Source organism: Lepisosteus oculatus, chromosome 10 (assembly GCF_040954835.1).
Source record: "Lepisosteus oculatus isolate fLepOcu1 chromosome 10, fLepOcu1.hap2, whole genome shotgun sequence".
Lineage (NCBI taxonomy): Eukaryota > Metazoa > Chordata > Actinopteri > Semionotiformes > Lepisosteidae > Lepisosteus > Lepisosteus oculatus.
In genome coordinates, this window is record NC_090705.1 from 35,661,624 (window position 1) to 35,682,356 (window position 20,733).

At 35.9% G+C, this 20,733-nt stretch overlaps 1 protein-coding gene across 3 annotated transcripts in view; it reads left to right on the forward strand.

Annotated features, from left to right (window-relative positions):
- Positions 1-20,733, forward strand: part of zfat (zinc finger and AT hook domain containing) — a 55,972-nt gene that overhangs the window by 28,745 nt on the left and 6,494 nt on the right. For all 3 annotated transcript variants that reach the window (XM_015357100.2, XM_006635654.3, XM_015357101.2), the window contains exons 8-12: positions 1,464-1,551; positions 6,728-6,877; positions 9,511-9,684; positions 15,573-15,661; positions 17,886-18,024. In XM_015357100.2, coding sequence (XP_015212586.1) covers positions 1,464-1,551; positions 6,728-6,877; positions 9,511-9,684; positions 15,573-15,661; positions 17,886-18,024 — 640 coding nt within the window. The remainder of the gene's footprint in view (positions 1-1,463; positions 1,552-6,727; positions 6,878-9,510; positions 9,685-15,572; positions 15,662-17,885; positions 18,025-20,733) is intronic.

The following is a 20,733-nucleotide window of genomic DNA, read 5'->3' on the forward strand; positions in this document are numbered from 1 at the left end:
CAACCTTTGGTTATTTAATCTTCTTGTAATTGACCTTTGGAGTTTTCTTTCCATGAAGATTTATCTGTGGCATGAATGATGCTGTTTTGCACTTCAGCATAATGAAACTGTGTTTGCAGACTGTTCATATTTAAGAGTTATTGCCTATAAATCTTATAACATTAGAGAATGACATCATTTTATTCTCTTTTGGTACTAGCATCGACTGGAATGTGTCTGTAGTTTTATTATCTAAAATGAAATATCCAGTCAGTGCAACGCGAAAAACTATGTTGCAATTTGGATAGCACCAGAAGATGAGAAATGGAAGTGCTGTTGTTGGTTTGTTTTTCAGTCAGGATGGCAGCATGCATTAAACTTGTTTTTGAGCAGAGAACTGTGATTAAATTCCTGCCAAGGTAAGCTAGAAAGTTATGAATACTCACAGAAGGCTGAAAAATGGTTATGGGCCTGTCTATGGTATAGTCCTGGGAAAGAAACCGGTCTCAATCATACTCCAAGGTTTAAGAGTCCAAACATGCTAAGAGTGCCACAATAATTGAGCAAAACATTGTGCCGACAGATGTCTCGAGAATATTACTAGCTTGCAAGAGATTAGCAAATATCCAGTTGAGAAGGTTATCCAAGTACATTATGATTTTGCTTTTGAAGGCTGGATCCTGTGTACAGAACAAATTTAACAGATTTCACAGTATATTGGTAGAAGTATTAACTTGGACAGGGATGCATTCCTTCTCTGCACAGTCATTGTTGACACAAAGCACATTGACTGATTTGAGGTGAAGATCAGTTACCATGATTTCTAATTTTGTCATGGATCATCCGTTTTCCTAATGCCATTGAATTGCATACTTGGTAAATTCTTGTACCTAGCAGATAGGCTGCAATTTGTAGTTCCCAAATAACAGAGAGAGTTATAAGAATAAGAGGTTATAAGAATAATTGGCCATATACAATTTCTTGCATTAGGAATTTGTCTTTTTGTATACCCCAACTTGCTCTCCATGAGACACACAGACAGACAGGGAGAGAAGCATGGGGTCAGAGCACAGGGTCAGCCATTTATACGGCGCCCCTAGATCAGTTGGGGTTAAGGGCCTTGATCCATGGCCCAACGGAGTAGGATTCCTCTGCTGGCAGCAGGATATGAACCGGCAACCTTCCAGCCACAGGCGCAGATCCTTAGCCACAGAGCCACCGTGCTGCATTTATGTGTGTTTCTGTAATGTCTATAGGGAAAGCAAAACTTCTTGGGAACTTTTCTGTTTACAGTTTCTTAAACTAGATAAAAGTAGTTCCAACAAACTTCATTTTAAACAGTGAACTTGATTGTTTCTTTTTCCTTAAAGAGTTTTTCAGTTAAATCTGTAGTAGTCACTGATGCTTACTTTATTGGTGAAATCTTTATGTTATGTAGTTTAATTTCACACAATATTAACTTTACGTGTCAAACTCTCTTTCAGGATAAAAGAAGTTATGTCTGCCCTGTGTGTGAGAAGACCTTTCCTGAGGATCGACTTATTAAATCTCACATCAAAACCTACCATCCAGGTACGAACCAGAGACATATTGACTTTTCCACCTGAATATGAAGCAGGGCTTTTCTTTGCTTGCTTACTGAATTCCACACACAGGGCTTGTATGTTCTGTGGGTTGGTGGTTCTTATTAAACAAAATTAAAAGTTACATTACAAGATTTTTTTTGCATAACATCTATTAAGTCTATTTATTCAGTTAAAAACAGCTCTTTGTGTATTTTCATGATGTACACCATATGTACAGTGAGTCATCTTACACTATGACACAGTTAGATTTGCAATTTAAATAGTTCCTTCAGGTTACTGTTGCAATAAAAATAAATGACACAATCCTAACAAATTATATAAAAGGGCTCGTTTCCAAACACTTGCAAATGACATATTTACAAAAACCTAATTGTAAAAAAAAAGGTACAAAATTCGTGAAGAGAGAATATTAAGAAAAAAAACACTTGGTTGCTAGCCCGTCTGATTAGAAAACTTTAGCTCATGAGAGCAGATATCAATCAAGAGAGAAGAATGAAAAATCTGTGATAACAGATGTGTTTTTAGTTTAGATTTTCTGCAGAGATGGAACAGGAACAACTTGAGCAGTATCTGATTGGAAATCCAAAGTAGCAGGTGCAGCAAAAATAGCAGACGATTGCCAAGTGTATTTCTTAGGGATAGCCCAGACTTAAAGAACCTAGTATTGCCAGGTAGAAAATCAGAGCATCAAAAAATTAAAGCAGTAATCAGTACTAGTATAGTGGAAGCTGTGATGTCAGCCAACAGGAACAACTTGAGGAACAACTTGAACAGTATCTGATTGGAAATCCAAAGTAGCAGGTGCAACAAAAACAGCGGACGATTGCCAAGTGTATTTCTTAGGGATAGCCCAGACTTAAAGAACCTAGTATTGCCAGGTAGAAAATCAGAGCATCAAGAAATTGAAGCAGTAATCAGTACTAGTATAGTGGAAGCTGTGATGATTTGGGAGAATAGACCTAAATATAGTTTAAAACCTGCTTGGCAGCTGTTGCTGTTTAGAAACAATTCAGGCTGTTGCATTTTGCAAGACTTCATTGTGAATTACAAATACAGTCATTTAAGTAAAGCTTATCACTAACTCAGACAAGAAATAAAAAGGTATGACACAAGATTATGAGCGTCTACAAAATAGAGATAGGGTCAGTCCTTTGCAATGTTTAGTAATTGATGCTTGACTTGCACTGTGCTGTGGAGATGAGGTTACTACCTAAGTGGACTTTCAGGTGACTGATTGTTCAGGATTGCAGAAACGAATGGTTTTCAAAATAATGTAGCCGAGGCATATTTGTAAAGTTTTGATTCGGGATCTAATAGTAAGTCTTGATACCATTAAACTGGCAAGAGCTCCTGAAGCACGTATGTTTGTGTCTTATGATTTTGCAGGCATGCATGTAAAATCTGTTTTATATAGTTTTTGTGACAACAGTTGGGATTACAGTTTATTGTTCCAATATATTTCACTTTATTTTGACAAAACGTAGAGTTCAAAATGTAGTAGTCGAAATACAGATTGTGGTGGAACACTATATGAGATCATATTTTGTGGTAGAGCAATGTACTGCAATAGAAAGAGATTGCAAGTGTCCTACTGAGCAACTGAAGATTTGTACTGAATCATAAAAACCCCTATTGGAGGCAATCAAGGGAGATTACATGGCCAGTGTTGACAAAAGTTATCAGTGCCAGCATACTAATCAGTGAGGGGCATTAGCACTGAGCAGTAGATCACTATTGTCACTGACATTTGCACTACTGGAGTTTCATCACAGCTGTTTAGGAATGCACAGGATTGGAGGGATCCAAGATAATTGTATCATACAACATGCTGAATGAACTACCAGGGAGCCCTATTTTCAAAACCTTTCCAGAATCAAAGAAGATGGGAAATAGGTTAATATCTGCAAGGTATGCTTGGGCAAAGGATAGACTTCTGTAGGATTTACAGTAGCATGATTGAGGGCAATAACACAGGATCTGTCTGTGGTGCAACTGAAGGTTTTTTTTTCCATATGATCAAAACTGTACGTATTTAAGCTTTGTATCATCAGGTAGACAATGAAATTAGCATTTATTCCACTGAAACCTAGAAATCTTGTTTGGGACAAAAACAAAGCTTTCATAATAGACATAATAAGTATTGCAAGGAAATATCCTATAATTTCAGAAGCATCAATAATATAGACACAAACGTGGCAGTATATGTGGAGTACTTAGAGACTGTATCCTCTCACCAGTCCGCCTTTGTGTTTTATTGACACTAATACTTAATTGAAGGTATTAGGGAAGTCGATTGCTGATTAAGATTTACAGTTATTCTGGGGAATGGAGAACTAAGTTATTTTCATTGAAGTCTAAGCAATTATCATTGAGGAATAAAGAAAGTTCTAACATAAAAAACATCCACTGTAAATAACAAAAAAACAGAGCCTGAACAACACACAGCAAACTTTAAAAAACGAATGTATCCAAGGGCATCTTTTCTAAATATTCTAAGGAAATTATTACAGACAATCCTAAAAGCAATTGTTATTCAAGATGCATTGAATGCTAACTAAGAAAGTTAATCAATGTAATGTAGCAGAGGGACCAACCAGAAAGATCCATTACTAGAGTTTAAACTATTTGATGTTCCCTGCTGCAAGTCTTATAGAAATATATCACTGTCTTAAAGTTGTAAATATAGGGAGTATGCAAATTCGGTCACAAAACATGTTTTTTTCTTTTGAGAAGAAAATGCAATAAAAATGAAAGAATTAAGCATATCTCAAACATTTGTACAGATTCCTTTAGACAGCCACCATTTGGAGATGTTCTACTAAGTTTATTTTCCTCCGTTGATAATTAATTTAAATGGTTGTGTTTTGTAGACATAGTCAGAGTTTACCATAGATTTTATCATATACAATGCATATTTAAGTATTAATGTATAGCAGAACTGGTGTGCTGTAATGTTTGATTATTGTAGTACTCATGATTAAAATAAGTTTTTGACGTTTTTTAAAGTGCATTAATTCATGAAAGCTTTAAATAAAGACTTAGTATTCCCAGCCTAATGTTCTATACAACAAATGAACAAATGATTAAGATTAGTTATAATTATGCATTTATTCACGAAACAACACACCATGTCAAATCCAACTATGGTATAATATTATTTATGTTATTGTTTTCTCTAATTTTTCATTCTAGACTATATCTTAATTTAAAATGGTACTTATTATACCATATATTGCTGTTGTAAATTAATTATATAGTAACTGTAATACAATAAATGTGCACAGCTGTTTTTGTAACAGTAAGTAATTAAACCATAATATGGCTGGGATGATTTCATTTAAGTTTTTTCGCTGGTGTTATCATGACTCACTCTTTTATTGACAAACAATTAACTGTGTGTTAATGAAGCTATTATTGATCCATAACATGCTGTAAAGTATGTGATTCCAATGCAAAATGTACAGGCATCAAATCTATACAAAGTATGAAGAGTTGTATTTATTCAAATTGCAGCATTTAATTAAGCTAAACATTGAAGGTATTTTTATTGAGTATCTGCTTCATTAAGCATTTTACATTTTAATATATTCTAACGCTTACGGCCGACAGGCACTGTGTAAGAGCCGGCTTCCCTGTGATAGCAGGACTACAGCTACTGGGCTGTAGAGAGATCTCTCTTTAGCTCACCGGGCTGGGTTCCTGTTGAGTGACGCGGGAGTCCCGGGTTCGAGCCCCCGACGGTGCGGGGCCGACCTAATGCGGCAAGGGCGCCCGCCAGAGCCCCCGTTGCGTTACATTGGTGTCAGAAGCGGGGTGGGATAGCCCTTCACCGGGGACGGCAAATTAAGCAGGGGAGAGTGTAACGCTTACGGCCGACAGGCACTGTGTAAGAGCCGGCTTACCAGAGGGGTGACGTCGCCGCCCTTCCCAGTGATAGCAGGACTACAGCTACTGGGCTGTAGAGAGATCTCTCTTTGGCTCACCGGGCTGGGTCCCTGCTGAGTGACGCGGGAGTCCCGGGTTCGAGCCCCCGACGGTGGGGGGCCAACCTAATGCGGCAAGGGCACCCGCCTGAGCCCCCGTTGCGTTACAATATATAGCACTTAAAGATACAAAAACAAAATATCTGCAAAAATGATAGTCTAAAATAGGAGAAACCTCAAATCAGTCACATGTCAAAACATCGCATCAATCAGATCACACATTTTTTGGAGCACCGAATCTATCAATATACATGGTGTAAAACTGCATGGGACAAAGATGCAAAAGGAGTTTTTATAAGCGGCATTACTGGGGATTTCAAAACAGAAGTAGAAGTAAAAAGTCACGCTATTTAGTTATCATCTTGCATTTGTTTTGGCACCACAGAAAGCCTGTCTGCATTACAGTGCATTTACATTAAGTCTTAAAAACCTCCTGGGATTAATAAAAGGATAAACTCTCTGAAGTTAAAATTTGATTACTAGATGAACAGTGATTATAAACGTCTAAATCCAGTGTAATGCTCAATTTCATACTTCAGATTCCTGGTAGGATAAAGGCTTGAAACTTCTTTAAAAAAAACTTTTGAGAAGAATTATAATCTTGCTTTGTACGCCACTAATACAGCAGGGTAGGCATGGAATCAGTTTTCATCGTGCCACTCTTTTTCTTTTCCCTCTGAGTAGCACTTGACCAAGGGACAGACATTATACTGTATTCTGAATAATCTAATTATATATACATGAATGAGGATGTGAGGCTGTACAGAAAATGTTTTCCCCCTAAGATCTGTCATTATGAAGGAAGATACTTTGTGTGATTTTTATTTTATTTTAAAATCAATCTTCTGGAATACTGTATCTAAAACCTTTGTAATGTCCTTAAAACATTTTTGTGCACCGTTCAAAATTGAATTTTATAGCATGACTATTTAATTTTTTATAATGTGTGATTTTGCAGTGTGTAATAAAATGCAATGATCCTGGCCATAGATACACAACTCTTACCTCAGTAGATGTAAGAGATTTATATGAGCTGTTACCAATGATAGACTTCTTTAGCTTTCAATAGACTTCTGCTTAGTAAAACCAATTTATACTTTATTGAGATATTATCAGGTTATTTCAAAGAACCATTTGCCTAACTACATAATCATGGAAGATCATTCTTCACTTCTTCAGATGTATCGATGAACAAAATCTCAGAAATTCTTGGAAGGAGAGTGCAGCTGAAGGGGCTAATTGGAAAACGTGCATCCAAGTGCCCTTATTGTGACTGTTACTTCATGAGAAATGGTTCTGACCTTCAGCAACACATATGGGCCCATGAAGGTAGGCACTGTGCTTCTGGTAAATGTCTTTCACTAGTGATTTCAGCAGCTTCTTTTAAGTGAGTGTGTAATTTGAATTTAGCCAAATCTACAAAATATTGGAGTCACAAAGGAGTTAATGCCATTAATCCTAAACTGGATATTCTGCATAATAAAACTACGGTGTGGTGTACATACCGAAGTGTTTTTTTTTCTGATGTGTGAGCCGAAAAATGGATTTGTAGAAATGTTTTGATGGGTAAGCAGGACAGCAAAGTGAAGGAACAGCAGTTTGAGAGACAGGGCTTTGAACCTGGCATAATCAGCTCATTGTTTATTCAGTTATTGCTACAGTCTTGTTTCCTAAAGGACATTATTAATTGGGGGGAGAATCAAAATGACCTTGATGTTTTAAGTTCATTTGAATACCTGCTTGAAAATTAGAATGAGGTATTGAGAATTACATAATCTCTTTATGAATGTGTATGTGAAGAAATGTGTGTTGTACAGTGATTGGTGACAAATCCAGACACCTTCCTGTCATTTTAATATAGCACCTAGTGCTGACAATCACAAAGTGTGAAGCATATCCCCTGATATTGAGATCAGTGTATCCCAGGCAGCATATGAGTCAGAGTCAGGGTAGTATTAGTACTTTATTGGAATTACCAGTTTTCATAATTACAGGACTTAAAATTCCCTACTGATGACATTTAACCTTTAAAACTATTATTTGACCCTGTTAACATGAGGTCTTAAATGGCATGGGAAAGGTTGTAAAATGTTTTCAGACACAGTCTGCAACGATATATTGTAATAGATTATCCATCTTCGACTTTTTGTGTGTTCTGAATAAACTTTTACTTACAGTATGTCATCTTTATTACGTATGCTGGTTAAAAAAAAAGATGACATACTGTAAAATCACTAGAACAGTTTTGGATTGGAAACAGTAAAAATATTTGGAAGTGAGGCTGAAGTGGGGCTCTGCAGGCATCAAGAATATCTTAAGCAGAAAGTACCATGTTATACATGCCAGTTACATATTTGCAATCTAATTCCATCCCATACTTCCAGCAGGTTCACCTTCAGCTGAGACTGAGATTAGAGCACTAGTGTGTGAGATTCCGTCAGCTTTAAATTACATTAATATCAGGAATTGTTCAGGCTAGAGACAATGATGGAAGTCTGTTCTAAGACAGAGAGGCTACAATGACAATGAGAAATTCAGGTGCAAGCAAAACATTGTTTAGAGTAGTATTAATGTGTTTCCTCTTTATAGAAGTTAAAAGTGTACATTTTCTGAAAACAATCAGTTTACAGCTTTGCTGTTATGTGTAAAGAAATAAAGTGCAGTGACTGTTGCATGGTGAAGTACTAAACCAAGTGTATGAAAGTGAAACCTTTCTGTATGAAAAGAAGACTCCTTTGGTAGTATACTGCATACAATATATACAATATAACAATTTATTTGAATACTTCATTCTCTTAGTCTAGATAGAGAAGGTTATCCATTGTGTTTGCATTTTATAAAAAAAGGTCAAAGACAGCTAAGGGGGTGTCAAGCACATTTATTTTGATAGTTCCATATCTTTGCATCAAGAGCACAAACATCGGTCTCAGTCTCCTGATTTAAAGAGTCTCAAACGATCTTAAATCAGCTCCTCCAAAAATTGACAAGTATATCGCTCTGAAATAACAGCAATGGATTCTTGATATATTGTCATCTGTAGATAAAAAGACATCGAATGCCATTATTAGAGTGCAAGGGATAAGGTCCGAGGGATAAGGTTTTACAACTTTAAAATGTGAAATTTCCTGCTTTGTGGATTAAGGAAAATACAGAAACCCAAAAACCTGATGAATTTGTGGACAAAATCTTACTCCTATTCTATTGTATGTACCTTTGCTAAAGCAGATTTTAAGCAACAGTTGCAAATTAAACAGTGGTGATAAAGACAGAACATTGAAGGGGCTCCATATTGTTTGTGTCATGCAATCTCATTATATGTAATTGTTGTATGGGATTGGAATGCTCAGAAATCTCATTAGGATATGATGAGTACAGTTTGTGCAGTTTACTTTAGAAATGGAATGTTTGTAATAACGAAGCACCCTCTCTTAACTCAACCAAAAATACATTTTAAAATGAAAGAACCATACTCCATTTGTGTCAAAGGTTTTTTTTCTGTCGAGCTTTAACAGATTTGTTTTTACCATCTGTAATAAATATGTTTGTGAGTTTAACATTAAACATCTTAATTAAACCCCAGCATATGCATCTTTGTTTAATTTTAAGCTCACACACACAAGCCTAACAGTACAAATATAGAGTGACCTGGTCCTTTAAAAAGGTCCACATAATTTAAGAATGTAGCCAGCATGGGAATGAGCACAGATGGTTTAAATGGCCTGTTCACACCATCAGTAGCTTTTCTCTTGATTTTCTGTTGTTTCTTTTAAGATGAATAAAGCTGTAAGAAATAAATGTCTTTTTTAAATAATGATTAATATTTGTTATCTATTAATATTAAACTATTGCAGTCACAGTAGGTATGTGAACATTTTCTAAATGGAAATGGCAGATATTGTCATGGTTAATTGCTTTTATGAGGGCTGTATTTGAACTCTTGCCTGTGCTCTCGTTCCTCTTAGGAGTGAAACCCTTCAAGTGCTCCCTCTGTGATTATGCCACTCGTAGCAAGAGCAACCTCAAGGCCCACATGAACCGACACAACACCGAGAAAACACACCTGTGCGACATGTGTGGGAAGAAGTTCAAATCCAAATGCACTCTGAAGAGCCACAAGCTAATGCACACAGCTGATGGTGAGTCTACGAAAGAGGATAGATTCCCTTTTTTGGAATAAAAACGGTCTTCCCTACTGGTCTCGTTTAATTCAATCACACAGGGGTGAATTTGAACCCAGGGTCCCAGCCCTGCAAGGCAGCATTGCTAACCTCTGCATCACCAAGCTGCCCTTTTTATGTTTAAATCTTGCATATTTTGAAGAATGAAATCTAGAATGATTTATTTCAGGCTCCCAAAACATAAATGTCATTTTAGGTGGCTATATATGGTTCGTAAGCCGTCTAGTACTGTACTGAAGTTTTATAAATGGTTGCAGATAAACTAAAAATCCCATTGTTCCACTTTTTTTTCCAAATTAAAACATTTCTTTGCTCTTTTTGGTAAACCTAAAATGACATCCATTTTCCGATCCTTAGTATTGATTTACAATGATGATAAAGAAAGTCACGTTATATAAAAATGTGTGTTTAACGCATGGGCTTAAAATACAATCTTCAATCCCCAATATTGCAGCAGGTTTTTTGCTTTATATATATATGTAATTGCTCTAGAGCACTTCATTGAAAAGACATCATGATAAGAGGGAGAAAAGGTTAAAATATACAAATTGTGCTGAAGATGTGAAACACAGTACATTTCTTAAAATAAAAAAAAACACTAGAGGCCCGGAGGCAGCTTTTCCCACAGAGAATAATAAATGTGTGGAATAATATACCAAGTGAGGTCAGAAAGGACAAAACATTGCAATCATTCACAAAGCAATTCAGCACAGTCCTGAGGAGGAATAGTATACTAAAAAGGCAAAGGACTGGAATTAAGTCTTGTGTGAGCATGTTGGGGTAGACAGGCCACATATCTGTGGGGAAGGTAAATTCTAATTGGGTAGAAAATAGTCTCCACAGGGAATATGTTTGCTTCTTGATCCAATAGATCCTGCTGTAATAGAGACAGACACTGCTGGCATTAAAAGTCTTCTTTCCACTAAGTTATTTATATTGCTAGATATGCTCTTCTTAGAACCACTGGGACAGCAAATTGAAATTGATCAAAAAGGAGAGATGAAAGAGAGCAGAGGGGGGTTTCAACAGAAAGAGAATTTATTCTGTCTTCCCTAAATACTGGCAACAGCATCTAGTCTAAAGCAATTCATCCTGATAAATGAAAAGGACAAGAAAAACATTCCTTATTCTGTAAATTTCAAGACATTAAGAGTCCACTGTGAACATTTGCCTGAAGTACCGCTTACGTCTTCCCTCATTTGTAGTCAAGTATAATGCTGCCAGTTCAGTGGCTATTGAAAAGGTTTGTTGGACTGCTGTGCAATTTATCACCTTTGCTACTTTTCAGTGTTTTAGTCATTATTCACATGGGGAGAAAAATAAGTTGTGTTTCTTGTTGTAAAGATTTTGTTAAAAAATAGCAAATACAATAAAGACTCCAAATATACAATCACATGAAAACAGTACAGAGAGGACAGAGAATGCTTTGAACAAAGCTGACAAAGGTTACATTAATATTGTATAATTGCAATATTCAATTTTACTTCATTACTAAAGTACTGTACTAAGAAAATGGTCATTTTCTGTGTATACAAATGTATTTTATTATTAAGCTTAAAATGTTATTAATGTGTATGTGACAATTAGCTATCAAGACTCTCTATCAAGTAGCTCAGAGTCTGTTGTTTGTCCCACGTTTATCCCTTTTCAGTCTATTTAATTATCATTGATTTTTCACTTACTTAGAACTGTATGGAATTGATTACTTATTCTGACTCTGATGACAGCATATGTTGTGAGACATTTGTCTTTATTCCTCTTCAAGTAGTTTTCTGTGCATTCGTATTGATTTAAACCTTTAAGTGGCATCCACTTTTTTTGTAGCAGTGCAGGAAGAGGAACCAGTCCAGTTCCTTGGTCTATCGATTCTTTATACATTCAGAATACATCAAGCGTAACCCTAGTATGCTTTAACAATAAAATATTATTTTGGGCAGAAGTATTTTGTTGTTTTTAAATCTCTGTTAAATACAAAAACAATCTATTCCTCAGAAAACAAAAAAGATCCATATAGCACAATCTAACTGTCCTGCGCACCAAACGGATGTAACTCAGGTTTAATGGATAAAATCAAATGTTTTAAATATAAATGGTTGTGGACAGAGCTACAGCAGCATGTGAGCTGTAAAGTAAAAGGTATAGGTTAATTCTGTGCTGAAAAGTAAAAACAAAGAAAAACAATTCAGTTTCTGTTGTGAGTGAAAGCATTTCACAGCTTAAATTGGGTTCTACTTCCTAGAGCATTAGCACAATCCTGCACCTACTGTATTATGAATAGATCTTATCAGCCTGTTACTACCCTGTTGTGGGATGCTTTTTCTCTCTTCCTGAGCAGCTGCAGCAAGCTGGGTGGTTGTGTTTGGCTCACGTTGATGGCATTCGTAAGTTGATCTCACAGATGTTATATTGGGCTCAGGTCTGGAGAAAAGCCTGGCTGTGGCAAGACCTCAAAATTATTTTCTTCCCATCAATGTCTCCACACACAGCATCATCTGTCAGGTCTTCCAAGGGCAAATGGCATTCATTATTGAGTAAAACACTCCAACAGTCTCTCTCTGCTGCCACTCTAGATGTCCTTTAGCCCACAGAAGACTGCATTTCTTTCTCTCTTGTCCATGTTAGTCCTCAAAAGCCACCAAGCATGCAAATAGAAGACTACAGTGTTCTGTTCCTTCCTGGACATTCTTGTGCTGTAGCCTCGGAAAACAATTACAGAGATGGATTAGATGGATGTGAAGTCCTAGGCTGCTTAATCGCCATTCTCTTTCAGAACTTTGTCCATTCCTTAGAGAGGCAATTTCCAGGTTGCTCTGTACTACTCTGCTGATTTTGAATGAGAAAATGTCATTTTCTGGGTCACTTCTATTGCAGGCAGCCAGCCTTCATTCATACCAAAGGCAAACAAATGTTCTTCATTTCTGAGGCAGGGCATTGTTGCATCTTTCTTTCTAGCTGTAATTTTTGTTTTTTAAATGGCATGAATTTTTTATTATTCACATAACTGAAAAGAAGGTGCACAGAAACACTTAAAAATACACAACTTTAATGTTGCTTATGAAACAGGAAGGCCTACCACCACGTGTGGTGTACTGTACATTTTTGGTAGCAGTGTCTTCTTTGCCTACTGCAGTCAAGTATCCTTCTCTGATGATAGGTCAGATTTATTATTTTCTCAGAAACAAAGATTACACCTGCATACCAGTTATCTGATCCCCTGGCTATTAATTCAGGATTTTAATCAGCTTTTTTTTTAATCAGCTCAAATACCAAATACTGAGCACATTTGTTTTTTTTAGAAATCACATGACCGGAGTCCAATGTATTGTTATCCCCCCAAAAAAGCTTAATTATCTCTTCACTTTATAAAATGTAAACTGCTTTGTGCCTGTCAGGCTATTGATGGGAATCTCCAACAATTGTGCATCACTTTATTGACCTCCAAAGATCAAAAGCAAAATAAAAACTAGGATTGGGAAGTTTTCTCATGACATTATTTTTCATTAAATGTAACATAATAATAGGACTTAATATTAATTACAATGCATGATTCATTGATTGCAGTAAGTAGTGCACTGTAGATAGAAAAGTACGTTTTAAACCTACTTCTTTTCTTATTCTGTAAAAGGATGTTGAGATAATCCTCATGTAACAAATACAATGAATGCTAACTTCAGTGAAGAAGTAAAACAACAGTGCTTAAATGTGCACAACAGGAGCTGTTTACTTTATAAGTTAGGTGCCAACGGATAAGGATGTCAAAAAAGTTCTCGGTTCTCTGCTATTTACATTAGAGACTTCCACTTTCAGCAGGATATGTTTATGGATATTCATGTAAATTAAGCATGAGAAGTGCAAATGTTTAACCCTTACATATGACCATGCTTTTAAATTTCTATTTTTTATATTATAAGATTAAATGATGTCTCCTTTATCATTGAGAAAGGCTCATGTCTAGATGCTAGACAGCCAATTGCCACGTACAGTACCTTTTTGCAGTACCTTTGCCTTCTAATTCCTGTGGGATATTACAGTGTAAGATTATCTCTTGGCAGTCAATTATCCTCACCCAGGAATTCACTTTACAGCTATTACACAGGGGAAGAAAAAAGTTACTGTTTATAAATCTGGCACTTTGCCTTCACACTGTGACTGGGGTCTTGGCGTTTGAAATCCATTAGCAAGTGCATGAGAGTAGTTGATCCCCTTCTGACCCCCACACTCTTCATGGATGTGCCCAATTATCATAAAACTAATGGGATCAAGACTGGCACAATGATGATATTTCTGGACTAGTGCGTGGGAATATTAACAGCGCTGATACATAGTCTATCAGAGGGCCTTTATTAGGACATTTTGAAAACCGCAGGTGTGTGACCTGCAATTGAGTAAAGCAATTATCTGGAAGATTGCAAGCATCTCTTTACATCTATTAACCTCCAAATGAATGGTGTCCAATTCCAGAAAAGTTTTTTTTGTAAGGAAACTATTTTATTTAAAAAATCAAGTGGGATAGATTAAATCGCAAATGCTTTAATGATTTTTTGAAAAGGTGTAGAATTCACAATGACAGCAAAAAAGTTCCATTAGTGAGAAATAGTATTTAAAAGGAAACAAGTATTTGAGCTTTTTATTCCAGTTGAATAGCAGACAGGGGGGAAAGCTGACAGACTAATATTATTTGCTTTTGCTGTGTGGTAAGACTTCAGTCTGGCTTGAAATATAAAACTGAAGCCTCATGACGTTTCGTCTTAGGTTTTCCGTTTAGTATAATTTCTTAATACAACAAAGTACAAGAATTACTTTAAGTGCTTTTGGTGGCATGCAAACATTCATTACCGATAGTTCCAGTGAGAAAGAGCAGATTGATATATAGCTTTGTGTTTGGCATCGTCGGATGTTCATTATCAGAATTAAAGTAATATCCTCAAAGTGATTTCCTAATACAATTGTATTAAACAGTAGAGATTTGATTGGCTGTTTCTTTTTGTTTTATGAAAATTGAAAGGCTAATCTTTGATCATATTGATACATTATCAGACTTTTACTTCTTAAATTCTCAGGTCACATCTTCCCTGTTTTAATACATACATAGCAACTGTTATTTGTGTAATAGAGATTTATTGTAATGCTATTTTTGAAGACCCCCTCCCATATGTTTTTATTTCAGACAATGTGGCATACTGGCATTTTGTTTTTGCCTCTCAAGTTCTAAGGGTTCCAAAGCTTTCAACTAGCATTACATACGGTATTGTATATGTTGGTACATTATATACAGTATTAAATCCATTATATTGAGTAATTGTTTATATATATTATATAACATGATAATCTCAGAATTATTGTAATTATCACACTTGTAACCTTATGCCTGTACTCAAAGCACCAATGACCTTGCATCTGTAAATAGTTATTTATGTTCAAACCACTTCTTTTGTTAACAATATGTCCTTGAGATTCAGACATAATGCGTAGACTGCGGGTCACTGCAAATTGGGTTTTTGATAACTGAAAGGCAAGAAAGGAAAGTCCTCCGTCTGCTGGAACAGGGGGCTGACTGGGAATGAGAATTGCAACTTCTGTTATCTGGCTATAAAGAGAGACCTCTGCCAGGGGAAACAGGCAGAGAAGGAAAAAAAGAGAGAAAATACAACTTTTTCTCCCCCTTATGCTGCTGTATGATGCTTTAACTTCAACTGAAAAAAAAAAAGCCTGATGATCGCTTCACCTCTGTCGCCTGGACTCTCATTATCCAGTTACCCTCACCCATCTGCCTTCAGTGTGCAAGTGGGACTTTGCATATTTTTGAGAAAATTATCTTTTGATCAACCTTCATTTCCTTTCTGCAGGCCGGCAGTTTAAATGCACTGTGTGTGAATATACAGCAGCTCAGAAGCCCCAGCTTCTGCGCCACATGGAACAACACGCCTCATTTAAGGTAACAGGAGACATGTTGCAGACATGAAAAAGGAAAACAAAATCTATCAATGTTTGAAAAAGAGTAAGGAATGATAGATCTATTATATATTAGGGATATTTATTAGTTCTTTCTTTTCCAGAGTACTATGGAGGTGGAAACTACTTTTTTTTCAAATCACTATTTTTCCACAACCACATTATTTGTATGAGAAGTGGAAATTAGATGTAAAGTTGTCCTTCCTCACAAGCATTGTGATATCACAAGAGTTCCTTAATATCCATATCACTGAGTGGCCTTGTGCTTTTAAAGATTCACCAGACTCCTGAAAGGTCTTACTTTTAAGATCTCTCTGTCTGATACAAAATGTTATTTTTTACAGTTCCTACTTTTACTGTGTTTTTTTGTGTTGATTTTGCTTGGTTCGGAATTTACGCTGGAAAGAATTTTTTTTTGTCAGAATGGTGCAAGGATTTCCAAATATTCAGTGACAGTCTGCGCAGAATCCAGGACGTATCAGTCATACAGTAATTTCCAGTTGTCAGTCATGAAGAGTGATTAGCTAATATGGTTTTTGGCATCTGAGAGATGTTAAGCGATAATCTGGTTGAGAAAACCGAGATGACTGAAACAGTCTGTGGCATAATTGTGAAAAATGTGAAAAATGCCAGCCTTGGACTGCTTGGTAATGTACTTTTTTTTATTTGTGATGAAAACAAATTAAAGTGAAAGTAAAGGAGGAAGAAAGTCCATAACATAAAAATAATAGCCAGTTTAGAAACCGCATTTTATTTCATCTTAGTCCGCTTGGGTTCTTCATTGTTATATTGCTTCTTGCGTTAATACATAAGGTTGCATGAATTCGTCATTGAATTGCTTGGTGCTAGCCCAAGGACACACAAAGATTTCTGCACAAATCACAATTATTGTGTTCTCCTTCGCGAGCTTTCCAACAAGTGCATCTTTAGATGAGAGCTAGAAAGCGAACAAATCGTTTTTCAATTGGAAAGTGTCAAGAATTGAGGCTTCAAATCTCCTTTCATACTAAATAGTATGGCTTTTGTTCTCACATTACGATGTTTAAAATAGATTTTGCTTATGTTCTTTGTACAGTTTGTATCCAAAAACAAACCATATACTTTTACATTTGAAAGGTCGTGGGATAAATAACACATTTTAATGAAAAACCTTTCATTAAGGGGGAAGGTGGATTGACCTTGTGGAATGTATGCTTCCAGAGTGTGGGTGGCAGCTTACTTGCTGTAGTTCTGGCCATGTTAGCTATGTTACAAGCACCAAATGCAACATCTAAAAAGAAATGGCTCATTAAAACATGAACTTTTCGTAAAACAAAGTTCATTTTTTGTAATTTAGGAGTTCTCAAAAATGAAATTTGGACATATTTTACAGGCTGTCTGGAAATTTATGAACAGTTGGCAGCCTAGGATTTGTCCATTAATTTCCTTGTTGAAGTAACATGCCTAATGGTGCCTTCAGCAGAAACACTTCAGCAGGAATTTTGTCTTGAATTAGATTTTGCATTTATACTGCAGAGCCTATTTCCTCTTGCATTTTTCACACTGAGCATTTAGCATTTATTTTACTGTTGAGATTAAAAGGGAGTGAAATTATGTCTTACTTGCATAACATACAGGATGTACTGTATGATGTATGAGAGTGTTTATGATATTTATGGCATTTGCTTGGCAAGATCAGAGTACTGGATGGTTAAGTTACAATCAATTGAGGGGGTCTGAAAAATTGAAATGTTTGATTTGGCTGCTATGCTATGTTATGGGCTTCATTCCTCCTTTTCTTTCACTTTAAGATTGTTCCGAATTGGGTTAAAAATGAGAGATAAAAACCAGGAGGAGCAGGGTCCAAAATTAACTGAAACCTTTGCAGTAGTCTTCACCTCTGTTGTTATTGGTTTCAACTAGTCAATTATCTGGTGCAAAAAACACAACACTTACAGTACCTAGAATCTATCTGTGTGTATCAAAACCCACTCCGAACACTTGACTTTAACCTTACTCATTGCCACATTGGTATGTAGAAGGAGCCATGAATTTATTACAAGGTTATCCCAATATGTTGCATTGCGTCTGTGTCAGCAGAAATCACGTTAATGAAAATTATTTGATACAAGTGCCTGGATAGCTGGTGTGCATTTGTGTGTTCGGCTCTTACAACTCAAAGGAAATAACTGATCACCAAATATGATTTTTTCATGATTCATTTCTAGCCTTTCCGATGTGCACACTGCCACTATTCTTGCAACATGTCTGGATCCCTGAAAAGGCACTACAACAAAAAGCATCCCAATGAACAATACACAAACGCAGGCTTGGGTACTCCAGCTGCAGATATGCTGCTTCAACAAGGTAGGTTTTTTAATCAGTGTTCAACATACTGCATGGATTTCCATACAGACTTCTCCTTTTGTCCTTAACTTTTAGTTAAGATTGTGTATTGCATCCCTGAATTTGACGTTACATCTGTACTACTGATACTGACTACTGATATGTTTTTTGTGTGTATTATGTATGTTTCATGCCATAATATAAAATAAAATGCCTTTAGCTGCTTCCTGAATGTTTGCTCTCATGTTGATTATTTAGTGATTTATTAGTACAATCTTCATAAAATATTAATCATTTAAAAATGAACCCACTCTTCTTACGTAACAAGCAATGAATGCCACAGGTTGAAAAACACTTGAAATATTCCTGAATGCTATGTTTTCCCATTTAGCAGCAACAAGCTCGAAGTCTTGATATGTCTATATTTCACTTGGGAGAGATGATATTTCAGTCAGCAGTAGTTTTAATTATGCTCTCAAAACTATTTGCATTTAAATGAATGGAAAAGAAAGCTGAATGATATTTAATTAATTATAATTTACCCATGAAGTTAAGCTATTACAGTATCAATTTACATGTCAAGCTTTAAAACAATTTGTCTCTTTTTAAAGGGTATTTTTAGAACATAAGAAGGGTTAGAAATGAGAGGAGCCCATTCAGCCCAATCTAGCTTGTGTGGTAGTTAGTATTATTAATCCAAGACTCTCATCTAGCCATATCTTGAAAGACACTGGGGTATTAACAGCATGGCTGGTTCCATACTCCCATCTTTAATCTGTGGGTAAGAAAGTCCCCCCTGTTCTGGTTTTACAGAACATTTGTAAGCACTTGCTTACATTAAACGTCATCTGCTATGTGTTTTCCCAGTCATTATTTGCATCAAATATTTTCTTATTTGCATTTGTTGCTTTTATAGTGTTTTCTAATTCTCCTACAATTCTCATAATTTATTATCATCTATCATTCTGGAATTTAGATCATTAATATACATTTTGAAAAGCATAGTCCTAGTACAGATCCCTGTAGTAATCTACAAATTACATCAACCCAGATTGAGTATTCATCTCTTATCTGGACCTGTCTATTTTCTTTTTAATAACCAATGCTCTACATGTGTGTCCATTATTGGTATTGATTGTTCAGTGACCTCTAACAAATTGATAAGGCAAGATGTATATTTTCTAAACTATGCTGCCTATTTTCTCTGATATTGTTTCCACAAAATTGATCCTTCAGTTTACTTCATATAATTGTTTTCATTGCTTTCCATTTCTTTTTAAGTTTGGCATTAACCAGAAAGACGTCCTTTTTTCAGTATATGGAACCTGTGAGACTCTTGTATTGCCTTTTCTTTGTTTTCATCAAGAAAAAACTTCTGTTCACTATTTGTATTCTATTTTTTATGTGGACTCCAGCTAGAAAATCCCTGATCTGGCTTGATTGTGAGGTCAAATAATCCTTTCAGTAGGTGATACATTTCAGGGTTACTGTCAGTAACATCACCAATTATATTTAGTATTGAAAGAGATGGAGAATAGATTGTTTATGTCTTTGAAAAATGTGTATTTTTAGTCAGAAATTGCTCTCTTTTTGCCATTAGAATGATTTATATACAGATCTCTTTCCAATACATCCAACTAAGTGGTACACTGTTTGATACAGGTTGCAGAATAAGTGGATTAATTTGCAACCTGTGTCAAAAAGTGACTGTAGGATGAAATCCAGGTTGTGCCACTTCCAGGGCCTGGCAGTTCCCAGTGTCAAGGCAGAATTACCCCAGAGCTACTGTGATAAAGTGGCCTTGTCAATATAGAATTACCCAGGAGCACTTGACAATGAGTGGCTGATATCCTCTAATCTAATTGTTGTTTTGATAAGTAATGTGCATGAGGTTTTTGGTTATCCATGAAAGTTGCCTTTGTCATCAATTTGCACTGGTGTCTCTCTGCATACTGCCCAGATTTGCTGAATGAGAAGGAATGTGCACATGCTGAGTTTGGCAGTGCACATCAAAGTAGGAACATCATATGCATTCTTCAAGTATCAAAAGCTTCAGTTTGAACTTGGTTTTAAATGTAAAGAAAAGGGAATATAACCAATCCCAAAATTCACAAAAAAATAATGCTTTAATTCTTGTAATAAAGGTGTTTATTGTTAGATACAACAGATGAACATATCTTGCGTCCTCCTATCTTTTTGACAAAGCTACATAAACACGTCATTTAAATAATTTTGGTGCTGCTAGTTAGTGGGACGGATGGATATCAGGGCATTAACACAACATTTTGGTCCAAGAAAGTCTGAACTCTGTTTCTTTGATCAGTTTTCAAACCATTGCCTAGCAATTGCTTCCACACACTTATGCATTTTTGTGAGATGTTTCCTGAATCATGTAATTATTCATATGGATATCATTTCCATTTTTGTAGGTTCCTCATACATTTTGAGTTTAAAGCTTTAAATCGCTTAATCAATCCTTTCTAATCTATAATTTTTGTTTATGCTGGAGAGTTTTAGGTCTAGCCTGGCCCCTCATATTGATCTCAGTTTTAGCTGGGCTTTATGCACAAAGTAAAGCAAAATTGTGAAATGAATGGAATGATTGCCTACAATACAATAAATAATTTAAAATGTCTTTTACTGTCAACTAGAGAGATCTATGACAATTTATTAAAATGCATTTAGTTTCAGTGCTAACACATAAATATCTAATGCATACAAGTTGCATTT